Genomic DNA, 12,714 nt, shown 5'->3' on the forward strand with positions numbered 1-12,714 from the left:
GCCGCCCGCTCTGGTATGATGTAATCTCATTGCAGCGACGGCGGTCGTCGTCGTCTTCCTGTCCCTCTCTCTCATGCTCTTACCACCACCATCACCTAGTGTTCGATCACCCACTGCTCGTCTACTGCATGCCTGCCACCGCGGCTTTGCACTTGCCTGCTCTGAATCAGGGAATACCCTTCTGAAGCTCTACGATCTGCATACAAGATGCATCCATGCTGTTCATCAAATCTCACTGGCACCTCGCAGTGCGTGTTGGCTCGTCCGAGCTCGGGCCTGAGCTGCTCTCAACCGACCATGCAATGGACGTGGATGCGAGCCTGACTGAAAGCACAGACACAGAGACCCCGCCTCGAGGCTAACTGACATGGCTGCAGTGTCGTGTCCGGGAGGCAGCATACACGTAGTCTCTGCATAACCTACCCCATTGGTCGCCTGCCTTGGCGTGTGGCATTCGCAACGACCACGACATCACACTACCGCCTGCGGTGATCACTCCCCGCCGATCTGAATGTGCAGGTTGAGCAGCAGTTCACGTTCCGCGCGGTGTTCGTCGGGTGCGTGTTGAGGCTGGGCGTGGTCATCTCGGAGAGCAAGTATGTGGGGGCTTCCTGGTTGATGAGCGTGGACTGACCTATTGCCATGTCTCCAGTGTGTATCTGGGCCTCAAGACGGGCTGGACGTTCAGCGCGTCCATGTTCGGGTCTGTCTGACCTGACATAACCGAGTTCGCAACCTTCATGCGACACCTGAAGTCATCAAAGCTCTTGCCACGCCCTCAGCCTCTCTTCGCAAGATGGTGGTGTCGCCGCATCGCAAGGCGAACAAGGTGGGTGGGCCAGTACGAGCTTGATTGTGAACTGACTCAGCAGGAGCCGGACACCTCAAAGCCCAAGGAACGCACGCCGGTGCGCAGGGTGCGAGCGACAGGCAAGTGACAGGCAGACACGATATGCGGGCGGTGGGCACAGTGCGCAGGGCATGAGCGGGCGCGGTGCGCAGGGCGTGAGCAACATGCGGATGGACACTTGACAAATGTATTATTACTCTGGCAGCTAGTGCAATACAGTCGCATCTAACATTATGCCCGAATCTGCTCCCAGGTGCATACGGGTCAGCAGGTACAATTTTCACTGGGCCTTACCACTGCTTCACTACGCTCAGGATGTTCTGTAAAATAATATGAGCGCTTTACCAGCGAATAGCACTCGGCCTCTGTGAACTTCTCCGTGCATTGATCATTGAACTTCACACTGTCTCGGCACAGGCTATCAGAGGTGCGTATTTTCTTTCCTCTTACCACAATCTATACTCTCACTCTCTTCGCCTTTTTCGAGTCCAGTCATGACCAAGTGCGTCACTTGGTCGATCACAACCAAACAAGGCTCCGGCACGCGATCAACCAGGTCAACGAAGGCTTCTGCAGCCACAGGCAGCTTGAAGAAAAGCACCAAGCCTGCGAAGGGTAAGTTGAACGAAGGAGCCACTAAGAAGAAGGCGCAGGAGAAGGAGAAGGAGAAGGAGAAGGAGAAGGAGAAGGAGAAGGAGAAGGAGAAGGAGAAGGAGAAGGAGAAGGAGAAACTAACAGCGAGTGAGTGCTGGCAGTTGTGCGACAATATTTATCTGGGATGGTTGATGCTGTGTGGTAGACATACGCAAGAGAGCTTCTAAGTTGATGGCGGAAGAGGAGTGCTCGGCGGACAAAGAACCAAAACCCAAGAAGAAGAAGAAGCAGCAAGTCGTTCAAGATGACAAGCAGGACATGGGCGTGCATGATAAGACAGCTGAAGACAACCCAGAGGACGTTGAGATGGAGGATGTTGCTGCTGAGCAGTGTAAGGCCTCTCGGCGTACATGGTTGGTCCGTTATCCCTCATAGACACTGCTGAATCAGTCGTCGTGATTGTACGAAGCCAAACCGAAGCCAGCGTACGGCAAATTTGCCAAGACCGGGACCGCATTGGAGCCCGCCGAGCAGGACCTCGCACAAATGTTGAGTAAGTGCTATCACACATATACCAATTACGGCTAGGCTTCAAAATTTATATAGGTGGAGGAAGACGTCAAATTAAGCAGAATGTTGTGAGTGGTAGCAAGGGAGGGGAGCTGAAGAAGAAGATGACACAGCTCAAGTCTACCACTGGCGCGTCTGCCAGCGCCAGCGGCAACTCTAGACAGGGAGCTGGCAAACTGAAAGCTACGCCGGCAAGTGCCAAAGTAAGTCTAATCATCGCAGAATCCGATTGCAATCGCTCACTTCTGTTGAGAACCAACAGGACAAGGGCAAGGCTAGAGCAAGTCGCAAGGATGACACGCCAGTCGAGGAAGAGGTCGAGGAAGAGGCCGAGGAAGCGGTCGAGGAAGAGGTCGAGGAAGAGGCCATCAAAGAGGCCAAGGGAGAGGACAGTGACTCCGAGGATGAGGAAGACGATGGGGCTGAGGGTGGGGGTGCACACAGTGGGTCTGAAGATGCGGAGGATGAAGATGCGGAGGATGAAGATGTGGATGCGGAAGTCGAGAACTCAGATGAGGGTGATGTAATAGTGAGTGCCGCCATACAATTGACTAAACATCATCAACATGCCATTCACAACGTACAGGTCTTGTCTGATACCAAGACCCGACGCAAGTGTGCTCCCGCCAAAGTGACTGGTGGTGAACGCGAGAGCAGCAGTCGTGTCAAGGTCGCGGACTTTCCCCCGATGTCAAGTCTCTGGTGTCGACAGCACAGAACAGTCTGCGGCTGTACGTCGCCCTCAAATCCGCCTGGACGAAAGAGAATTCTGTCACGTCCAAGTGGCTCCATCGCCGCGACAAAGTGATCGAAGCGTGCCTCCACGAGGCATATTTGGGACGCGGCAAGAATCGCAAAACAAACGCTACCTTGAAGAAGGTGTTTCAGTCGCTGCAGGTCCGAGAGATAACAGCTACAGAAGAGAAGGAGGTTCAGGAGCAGAGGGAGGCTAACGAAGAGAGGGAAGAGATGCAGGGGAAGGTATACACGGTGGTGAGTATTGTTGACTTAATTCCTTGAGAAGGTAGGACACTTCATTTCATTACAGGTCTGGACGTGCTCCTCGCAAACGAGGAACGAGCTCAAAAAGAAGGCCAAGCAAGTGATCAAGCAGGTCTTCAAGCTCGGCAGCCTCACCGTAGCCCAACGATCGGAGGCCGCTGTCTGGCTTCTGGAGATGCATCCCACAGTGGTAAGCGACAGCACTCGCACTCGTAACATTGTAAACTTTGTTTTCGGAGGCATCAAATTACACTTCAACCGCAAGAAGAAGAATCTCAATCGAGAGGTATGTGCTTAGCACAGGTGTACGGAATTTAGAACACCACTTTGAACTCACGTTGGTCTCATGTCGGTCCTAGCACACCAAGGTCGAGCAGATGGAGCTGTTCCGCAACGAATGCATCCCCGAACTCATCTACCAGTACTATGGCTTGGCCGGACGCGCAGACGCTAGTATCAATGCAGCGCTGGAGGATTTCAGCCAGGTCCCGCTAAATCTCATCGCTGTCTGTTGCAATGCAGTAAGCATTGGTTTCTTTACACTGAACGTATTTACTCACTACTCTCGTAAACGTATTACCTAGATCGAAGCAGTGTTGATGGAGGTGATGTCGCATCAGCCCATTGCATTCTCCAACAAGCACTTCGCCGCAAAGTGAGTTTAATCGGTTTCAACTAACAGAAAGTGAATATTAATGATTGTAGGTGGGATGGCATTATGGCCATCCTAGAGACTCTGGAAGCCAAAGCTTCGGAGTACCTTGAGGAGACACAAGAGGTAATTTGGGAGCACGTCAGGTATTTTACAGATATTGGCACACTTTCTGATTACTGATTGCATACAGCACTCGGCTCAACGCTGGCCCCAATGTGTTTGAGGCGTCTGTGGACGACAATGAGCAGTCGGGTGGGTTCATCCCCCTGCTCCAGTTGCGCGTGTCCAAGCCTCGAAGCAGCAAGTCGAGCACAGCGAAGAAGGCGAGCAAATCAATGCCGCGAAAGACCGCAGGCAAGCCATCCAGCTCTTCAAAGGCAATACGTACCCCTCCTAGCCCATCCAAGAGTGCAAAACAGCCGCCCAGCACGTCGAGGAAGCCAACGTCAACGACCAACAATGCCAGTGACGACGGAGTAGCGGGTGCCACTGATGGCGAAGGCGATGGCGATGGCGACGGCAATGGCAATGAAGCTGAGATAGACGAGCTGCAGGAGCCTGGGGAAGGTGAGTGCAACTTAGCATCAATAAAAATCTCTCGGCATTGACATTGTGCAGAACCTGCTGTCGCTGCCAGTCCCTCGAACAATGGAGATGCCTGAGTACGACATTCATCAATGCAGAAGGGCCTAGCTAACGATTTGCTACTACGAGTCACTGCTAACGCCTCCGCTAATGCCTCCTTCGCCCTCGCCCTCACTCCTTGCTCTCCTTTTTGCTCTTGCCATTCGCTTTTTTCGCTCTAGCCATTCCCCATCCCATGCCATCGACGTCTCCATCACTCCTGTCCCTCACTCGTACGTATATAGCTGTGGCTACATCAAGCGCCAGTCACTGTAGCTGATCGTCTGTTCGTGATCGTTGCATGTACCAGTACCATTTGTTATGCTGTATATGTACTGAACGCAGTTTGAACGCCTACAAATACCATGCAAGCTTCAGTGGGACGAAGTAAGCTGAAGCTGCAATAAATAAGCAAGCTACCTACTGTAGTGCCAAAGCATACTGACACATCATTGACACTTCATGTTACTTAAGTGCAACTAAGCATGCATTTGTTGCACAAGTGTGGATACCTCTGTACAATGCTTTTTATTACATCATGCTCCATATATCGGTTTATGAGTACTTTTTTCGCCTGTTTATAAAATAGACTTGTGTATTTTGAGCTTCATTGGCTTAAGCAATCTTAATGTCTTAAAGCTGCAGAATATGTCAGAAAAAGACAAATATGTTTTTCCTGATGTACAGGTAAGTATTGGAGTTTATGTATGATCACTCCGTGCTCACTACAAGGATCTTATACAAACTTATGCCTATATGGCCTGATGTGACCACTAAGATGCAGGAAGCCTTCTTCATCGATGGACCAGCGTGCATTGTCGCCCTGAGAAGCCAGAGCGAGTCCGGCAGCGAGCTCGGAGTTAGGGGAGGAAATGGACTGGGCAGTCCGGATGTCGGAACGGAGTAAATGTTCGTCGTGTATGAGGGATGCGCAGAGGACTGGATCTCGGAGAATGGTTGCCCGGAGGGAGGATGCGAGTTGTTCCTGCGTGAAGACAGGTCGGAAGTTGTGTGGGTTGACAACGGAGTAGTCACTATCCCCCTCTTTTGGGTAGACATCCCAACGGCGAGTGAGTGCGTCAGGTTCGCTTCCAAGTTTTCCGGGGCGGAATCGGATTATCATGTTGAACTGCGAAAGGAACTCCAACCAACGCGCTTGACGGCGCGTCAGGAGTTTTGTGGTAGCAAAATACTCAAGGTTCTTGTGGTCTGTGACAATGTCGACCGGAGATTCGGAACCTTCAAGATAGTGCCGCCACGTTTTGAAAGCTTCGAAGATAGCCAACAGTTCCTTATTGTGGGTGTCATAGTTCAGTTCCGTGCCAGTCAAAGTCCGAGAGTGAAAAGTGATCGGGTGGATTTCACCGGAGTCCGCCGTAATGGACAGTATTCCAGTGATCGCATAGTCCGACGCATTGGTCTCAATGGTGATCTGCTTGTTGGGAATCCAGTGGTGCAGGATCGGAGTGGTGGTGAAGGCCTGCTTCAGCTCGTCGAACGCCTTGCAGCAGTCCTTGGAGAAGTTCCAGGCAATGGATTTCCGGGTGAGTTGGGTAAGTGGTAGGACAATTTCGGAGTAGTTGTGGATGAACCGGCGGTAGAAATTAGCGAAGCCGAGGAATGATTGAATGTCTCGGACTTTGCGCGGTTCCGGCCAATCCAGTATCGCCTTGACCTTGGACTCAGCCATGGTTAAGCCGTCAGCGGAGAGGATGTACCCGAGGTACTCGACGGAGTTGGCGTGGAATTCGCACTTGTCCGCACGAGCGTAGAGGTGATGCTTTCGGAGGCGTCGGAGTACTTCCTTGACGTGTCTCCGGTGGTCCTCGGGGTTATCGGAATAGATGAGAATGTCGTCGAGATAGACCACGATGTGGACGTCGAGTAGGTCGGAAAAGATCTCGTTGACGAAACGCTGAAACGCCGCCGGGGCGTTGGAAAGTCCGAAAGGCATGACTTGCCATTCAAAAGATCCGTATCGAGTTCGGAACGCGGTCTTCCACTCATCTCCCGGAGCAATCCGGACAAGGTTGTAGGCGTGTCGGAGGTCAATCTTGGTATAGATTCTGGCCTTCCGAGGACTGTCCAGGAGGTCGGAGATGAGGGGAAGGGGGTAGTGGTCCTTCCGAGTGATCTTATTCAAACCTTGGTAGTCGACACAGAGACGAAGCGAACCGTCTTTCTTCTTGACGAAGAGTACTGGAGCTCCGCATGGAGAATTGGAAGGTCGGATGAAGCCGGAGCGAAGATTCTCGTCGATGTATTCTCGGAGAGTGTCGAGCTCTAGCTTGGACAAGGAATAGAAAGGTCCGAGGGGTGGAACAGCGCTGTCCTCAACGGTGATTTTGAGGTCGTACGGGCGGTATTCCGGTAAGATGTCTGCCTTGGTCTTGCTGAAGACATCCGCGAACTCGTGGTACTCCTCCGGTATTCCGGTGAGGTCCGGAGGCAAGTCAGAGATGGACGAGCTGCGAGCAGAGGTTGAATCGACGGCCAGATTGAGCGAGTAGCTTGTGGATCCGGCAAGCTTGCAGGCCCTAGAGAACGCCACAACGTTCACAAGAGATACCTGCGGAGCAATACGCGGAGCAGACGGAGGATCCAGAAAAGGATCCGGAGGGGTCGGAGTTGGTACCGGGTCAGATACGGGACGAGCCGGAGGTGCGGTTCAGAATTGGATGCTGCACTTCTTCCAATCAATCAATGGATTGTAGGCGGAGAGCCAGCTGTATCCCAGGACAGCGGAAACCGACTTATCAAGCAGAGTGACATAGAAGTCGACGTAGAGAATTTCCCCGGAGGGAAAGTGGAGCTGAATCGAGGTGGTCCGAGTGATAGTCTCGTTGGATGTGCCGTTGAAAAGCTGCAGATGGAGCGGAGTAACAGGCGAGGTAACAAGATGGTATTTCTCCGCAAAGTCCGAATCTACAAAGCAATGCGAAGATCCGGAATCGACAAGAGCACGGAAAGGTGATGGTACAGAGTCGGAGAACAATTCAATCGTGAGGGACGTGGGGTCGGAAAGAGCGGATGCGTTGAGTCGAAGAACCTGTTCCGCGCGGGTATCGTCAATGCAGTCCCCACCGTGCGCGGACGTCGGAGGACTGCGGACTAATTTTTTGACTCCTTCGGAGCCTCTGGAGTCGTCGCCGGAGCTGCATCGGCAGCACAGCCTTTAGCAGCGGATGACGTCTTCTTCGGGCAGGTGTTGGCGGTATGTCCGGCACCGCCGCAGAAGAGGCAAAGGTTGTTGTTGAAATGTCGCTGACGCTCCTCCTGCGTCAATTTGCCGTCCTTGCCCAGCTTGTCGGAGTACGGCTTAGCGGGGGCTTTAGACTGCGCCTTTGGAGTAGACGAAGTCGACGACTTGGACGGAGTAGAGGAGGTCGCATTCTGCGAGCCGGAGGAACCGGACTTTGCAGGTTGCGACACCTTGGGGTCGGACTTGGAGTTGGATGACTTCTGGCCAAACTTGTGAGAGCCCGGGGATTCCCGTGACTGTTCAGCCTTGCACTCCCAGTAACGATGGTCGAGCGCTTGGGCCAGATTTCGGAGCTCCTCCAGAGTGGAGGGTTTTCTGACTTTGGAGATGTGGTCCTTGAGACGCGCCGGAAGTCCCTTGTAGAACTGATAGCAGAGGGCGGACGTGCCCCAGCGAACCTGTGTCGCGAGACGGCTGAAATTGGTGATGTACTTTGCGATCTGGTGGTTGTCAGACATGGAGAGATTTACGAGGTCGTGTTCTGCTTGTCCGGTAGCGTCATACAGACTGAAGTTGATTCGGAGTTCTTGTTGGAACTCCTCATAATCCATCAGGAACAAGGGCGGAGAGGATGAGGCTTGTTCCAGAAGGTACGGCTCGAACCATTGGAGAGCAGTGCCCTTTGAGTAGGAGACAGCGTACGTAACCTTCTTCTCATTGGATTTGAAGGTCTGAGGACGAGCTTTGAAGACCAGCTCTGACTGGGTGAAGAACGACCGGAGTTTGGTCGAGTCCGAACTGTCAAACTGGTCCAGATCCCGGACGTTATTCTGCTCGCGCGAAGAGGGTTGCGTCGGAGGGGAAGCTTGTCGCTGGAGCTGGTAGCCCACCAGATGCTGGCAGGCCCATGTATGAAACACGGTGACTACCATAAATGCTTCATACATGAATCACGGTGACTTACCATGTCCCTTCATATATGAAAGCACAGTAATCACCGCGCCCGGCGCTCTGCTCGCTACCCGAAAGGGCAGTTGCCTTTTAGAGACAGCCCAGGTCGCCCGGCGCCGGGAGAGCTCGCAGCGGTGATGGCTACCAGTGGCTACCCTAATATAGTAGGTCCTATCACACTCTTCCACTTTGGGTGCCGTCGCGGGCCCATCGGGCGAACACGATCATGATTTGTGATCAGTGAGATCTGACATTTTCTAGGGCGGCGCATGGTGCCGCATATAGCGGTTGGTTCAGTTTGGTGCCTGACTAATTTGGGCATCCAGATTCGGACGTGGACAGCACGTATGTTGGGCTTCATGACATATATTTTCGGACTAGGCACAGCACCATATATACCTGTTTCTCGTAGAGCACAGTGCCTGGACAGTTTGGATAACGAGGTCCGAAAAGGGACAGCCCGTGTCACGGTCCATGACATATGCATCACACATATCGCACCTCATGACATATATTAACAAACACTACAGTCGTAGACACAAAAAAAGTCGACATTATTCAATATAGTACATACCGACTACGCTGGAATGGGCGGGCAAGGTCACCGAGTGTTATTGTACAACATTGACTGCACCATCCTCCTCCTGCCCATCGCCTCCCTGCTCGTCGCCGTCCCACCCATCGCCCATAGGTCCTTGTCATTCATCCTCCGACACGTCGTCCTCCCACCCGCCACCTGCAGCCTCCCGCATGTCGCCCGCTCATAGCACGAACTTCGGGCCTGTAGCTGAGGCGGCCGCGGCAACCCTTGTTGACAGCCGGCCAACAGTTCGTTCACACTGGTTAGTGTGTGGTTAGCACACGTCGATGTGCCCCCATTCATACCCGCTGATACGCCGTTGTCCTGGTCGATGCGCTGCGAGTAGTACCTGCTGACGCGGCCCCATTAGTACCCACTGATACACCATTTGTGTTGGTCGACGCACCGCCCTTTATACCCGCTGACACGCCCCCTTCGGACCCGCTGACACACCGTTTGTGCTGGTCGACGCGCTGCCGTTCGTACCCGACGCACCGTAAGTTGTGTTGGTCGACGCACCGCAGTTCGTACCCACTGATGCGCTGATTGTACTGGACGACATGCTACTGGACACACTCATCGATGCGCCGTCCGACATACTTGTCAACGAGTGATTCGACGGGCGACAAGAAAAGAACGCACCGAACGATAGGACAAGGGGTTGAGTCTGGGGTGGGTAGTAGATTAGTGAGTGCATAGACGACCGAGCCAGGCGAACTTACTGGTTGATTCACTTCTAAACGTGTCCTCAAGTCTCCGCCGTGGTCTTCCACGCAGAGACGGACATGGATGCAGGATTGTGGGGGTACGGTAGCACAGGTAAGTGATGTGAGCACAAGGTGAGCGGCGAGCCTTGTGGGCGCCCCCCGTAAACCCAACGTTTGTGTCTGTTTGTTGTCTGACCAAATTAAATTGGGCAAACCCGATGTCGTCGGGCTGTTCCTGGCCAATCAGAACGCGTTTAAAGATCCCCCTGAGACCTGCAACATATCTGCAAGTCGCGTTCTGGCCTGTTCTGGCCGTTTCTGCACCGTGTGTGCATGTGGTATGGACTAGATACATATTCAGTGGCATGTACTACAATATATGAGGTGCTGTACAGCGCACAAACTAAAGTTTCCGTGTACAGTAGGGATGTCTACCTAAGTACACTACTAGTACTGTACGGGTTCTCTGAGTTTCGGGGCATAAGGGGTGTTGCGGCGGGAGCGGGACAGATACCGGACTCGTCTGTACGGAGTATGTTATTACTGGCAACAACATCTCTATCTACGAACACATCGGCAGTGTCTACATGCAAGGGCAGCAGCTTGAGGGCGCTGGCAGCTGCCCTGTGCGCTCGCGGCTGGTGAGTACTGCGCACGCCCCGGTCCTGCCCACCGTTGCGGCCATCCGCTTTTCTCTCATGCGCCCGCCTTCCGTTCGTCGGCCGTGCTTGCGTGCTGGGCATTTGCCCTGCCCGCTCGCGGTCGCCGTGCATGTGGTAGTGGTCCGTGGCTGTGCCTACCTGCTCGCTCTCTCGCTCTCCTGCCTGCTTGCCCTCTGCTTGCCCACCCACCGCTCTCCCGCCCACTTGCTTGTCCGCTCATCCACCAGCCCACTTGTCCACGTGCCCGCTCATCCACGAGCCCACTTGTCCACGCGCCCGCTCATCCACGCACCCGCTCGTCCACGCGCCCGCTCGTCCACACGCCTACCCGTCCATCCACCCTCCCGCTTGTCCATACGCCCTCTCGCTCGTCCACCCGCCGCTCGTCCATCCGCCGCTCGTCCACCCGCTGCTCGTCCGTCCGCCCACTCGTCCGTCCGCCCTCCTGCTCTTCATCAGCTTGCGTCCCTGCGCCTGCATCTGTCGGCTGCGTCTGCATGCCGGGCATTCGCCCAGCGCGCTCGCAGTGGGCATGTGATGTCGCCTGCTCATCTGCCTACTCTCCTACCTATCCGGGTGCTCACCTGTCCACTTGCCTGTCCATCAGCCTGCCCGCAGCGCGCGCGCGCGCGACGTGCGTCCGCCAGCTCGCCCGCCTGCCCGCCTGCCTGCTCACTCGCTCGTGCTCGCGCCCGTGCCCGTGGTCCGCCCGTCGGCCGTCTTTGCACGCGAGGCATTAGCCCTGCGTACTCGCGGTCGACGCGCGTGTCGTGCTGCGCATCGCCCGCGCCGCGTCCTGTGGTCACAGTCAGCTCCGTCGCTCGTGTGCGTTTGGACTCACCTCGAAAGCCCGGTCTTCGCTGACAATCCCGCCGTCCGGTCGTTGTCGTACGCGCTGTGATTCAACGATGTCAGTGACCGACGCAGGATGATGGTGGAGGTCGCAAACAGCGGGCGGAACCGTCGCCGCTCGCTCGGCTCGTTGCGGGCTTCCGGGATTGGCCGAAGTTGACGCCACACGGCGGGCAGGGCGGCGGCGCAGGGATTCGAGATCGTACCGATCTCAGATGCGCAGACCCCGATGTGCCATCCATATGGGGCAGTCTTGCATCACGCGCCGGTGGTGCTGCCCCGCCACGGACGAAGGGACCGGGCTGCCCCGGCGTGGCTGCTATAACGGGTAACGACTGAAGGCGCCTCGTTCATACATGACGGCGCCTCGCTCATACATGAGCGAGTGGCAGCTCATGTATGAGAGCAGGCCACGGTGAGTACTGGCATTTATGTATGAAGGCTTTACACTAATGACTGTGATTCTATACATGAATATGGCAGTATAGCCTGGGTAGCCAGGAGTGAGATTGCTCTGGCGAGCTCATGGTTGATGTCTGGACCCGTTGGAGGCGAGTTATGCTGAGGTGACAGGAGGATGGAAGGAGGTAGAGGAACCAACTCCAGAAGTATTGGAGAGTGTTCCGGAATCAGGCATGGTGGCCAGTTTATTGGTCCGCCCGGACTGTAAGTCGGGTTCGCTGCTCCTTCACGGAAAGCAGGATCCTCAAATGGATTGTGGCTGGTACGACGAGACAAGGGAACCGGAGAACAGGTAACGGTATCTGGTGGAAGTATCGCTGTCGTGCCTCGAACGGTAGGTGTCACTGGCACAGCCCGGGTGGGCGTGCTTGGAGTGGGGTTGTTGACCAACGGAACGTGGATACGTCGAGCGGAGAACCCGCGGAAATCATCGGTCATATCGAGGTCCCAAGAGTCAGTTCGAATATACTGTTACGACTGTGCGCTCGAGACAAAGTCCAAGGTCGGAGTTACAAAGTCCGGAGTTTCAGAGCGCAGTGGAGTGAGGACTTTGGCGAAGCTATCGACAACACCCTTGGGAGAACTCGACGAGGTCCTCTATTTGGACTTGGACGGAGGTGGACTATGACGGAGTCCGGAGATAGAGTCGGAGGGATAAGGAGGAGAAGACGAGAGAAAGAGAGAAGCTAGACAGAGGTCGGAGAGCCTACTGAGTAAGATTTGACATTCCGAACGGTAAACCCGGAGTGACATCTGGCCGTCTGAAACGGTGCGGCCGGTGCCGGCCGGAGGGGTCCGGGTCAACGTTGCAGACATTGTCATTGCCAGCACGTTGCCAGCGGTCCGGCCGGAGTGCATGCCGGCCGGCTCTGCCTCGTCTCCAATGTTGCGGCCGGCCTTGCCATCCCTGTATACTGTCCCCAATGATCCACCCAGCCTGTTTTCATGAAACATTGCAACGCTCCGGCCGGAGTGCATCCCAGCCCGCCCCCCCTCCTCAATG

At 54.8% G+C, this 12,714-nt stretch overlaps 1 protein-coding gene across 1 annotated transcript; it reads left to right on the plus strand.

Moving 5' to 3' along the window:
* Positions 1–215: 215 nt before the first annotated feature.
* On the plus strand, positions 216–4,333 carry B0H18DRAFT_954277 (uncharacterized protein; the record flags this gene model as incomplete). The annotated part of the gene is made up of 20 exons (XM_048042254.1): positions 216–248; positions 520–596; positions 653–703; positions 783–829; positions 917–994; positions 1,268–1,277; positions 1,338–1,352; positions 1,407–1,591; positions 1,650–1,835; positions 1,914–1,997; positions 2,051–2,217; positions 2,277–2,543; positions 2,601–2,684; positions 2,732–3,007; positions 3,063–3,302; positions 3,376–3,537; positions 3,601–3,671; positions 3,722–3,814; positions 3,862–4,238; positions 4,290–4,333. The coding sequence occupies 20 exons, from the start codon at positions 216–218 to the stop codon at positions 4,331–4,333; spliced, it is 2,547 nt and encodes an 848-aa protein (XP_047894200.1).
* Positions 4,334–12,714: the final 8,381 nt, after the last annotated feature.

This window comes from Fomitopsis serialis, assembly GCF_022376445.1.
Source record: "Fomitopsis serialis strain Sig1Antser10 chromosome Unknown B0H18scaffold_27, whole genome shotgun sequence".
NCBI lineage: Eukaryota > Fungi > Basidiomycota > Agaricomycetes > Polyporales > Fomitopsidaceae > Fomitopsis > Fomitopsis serialis.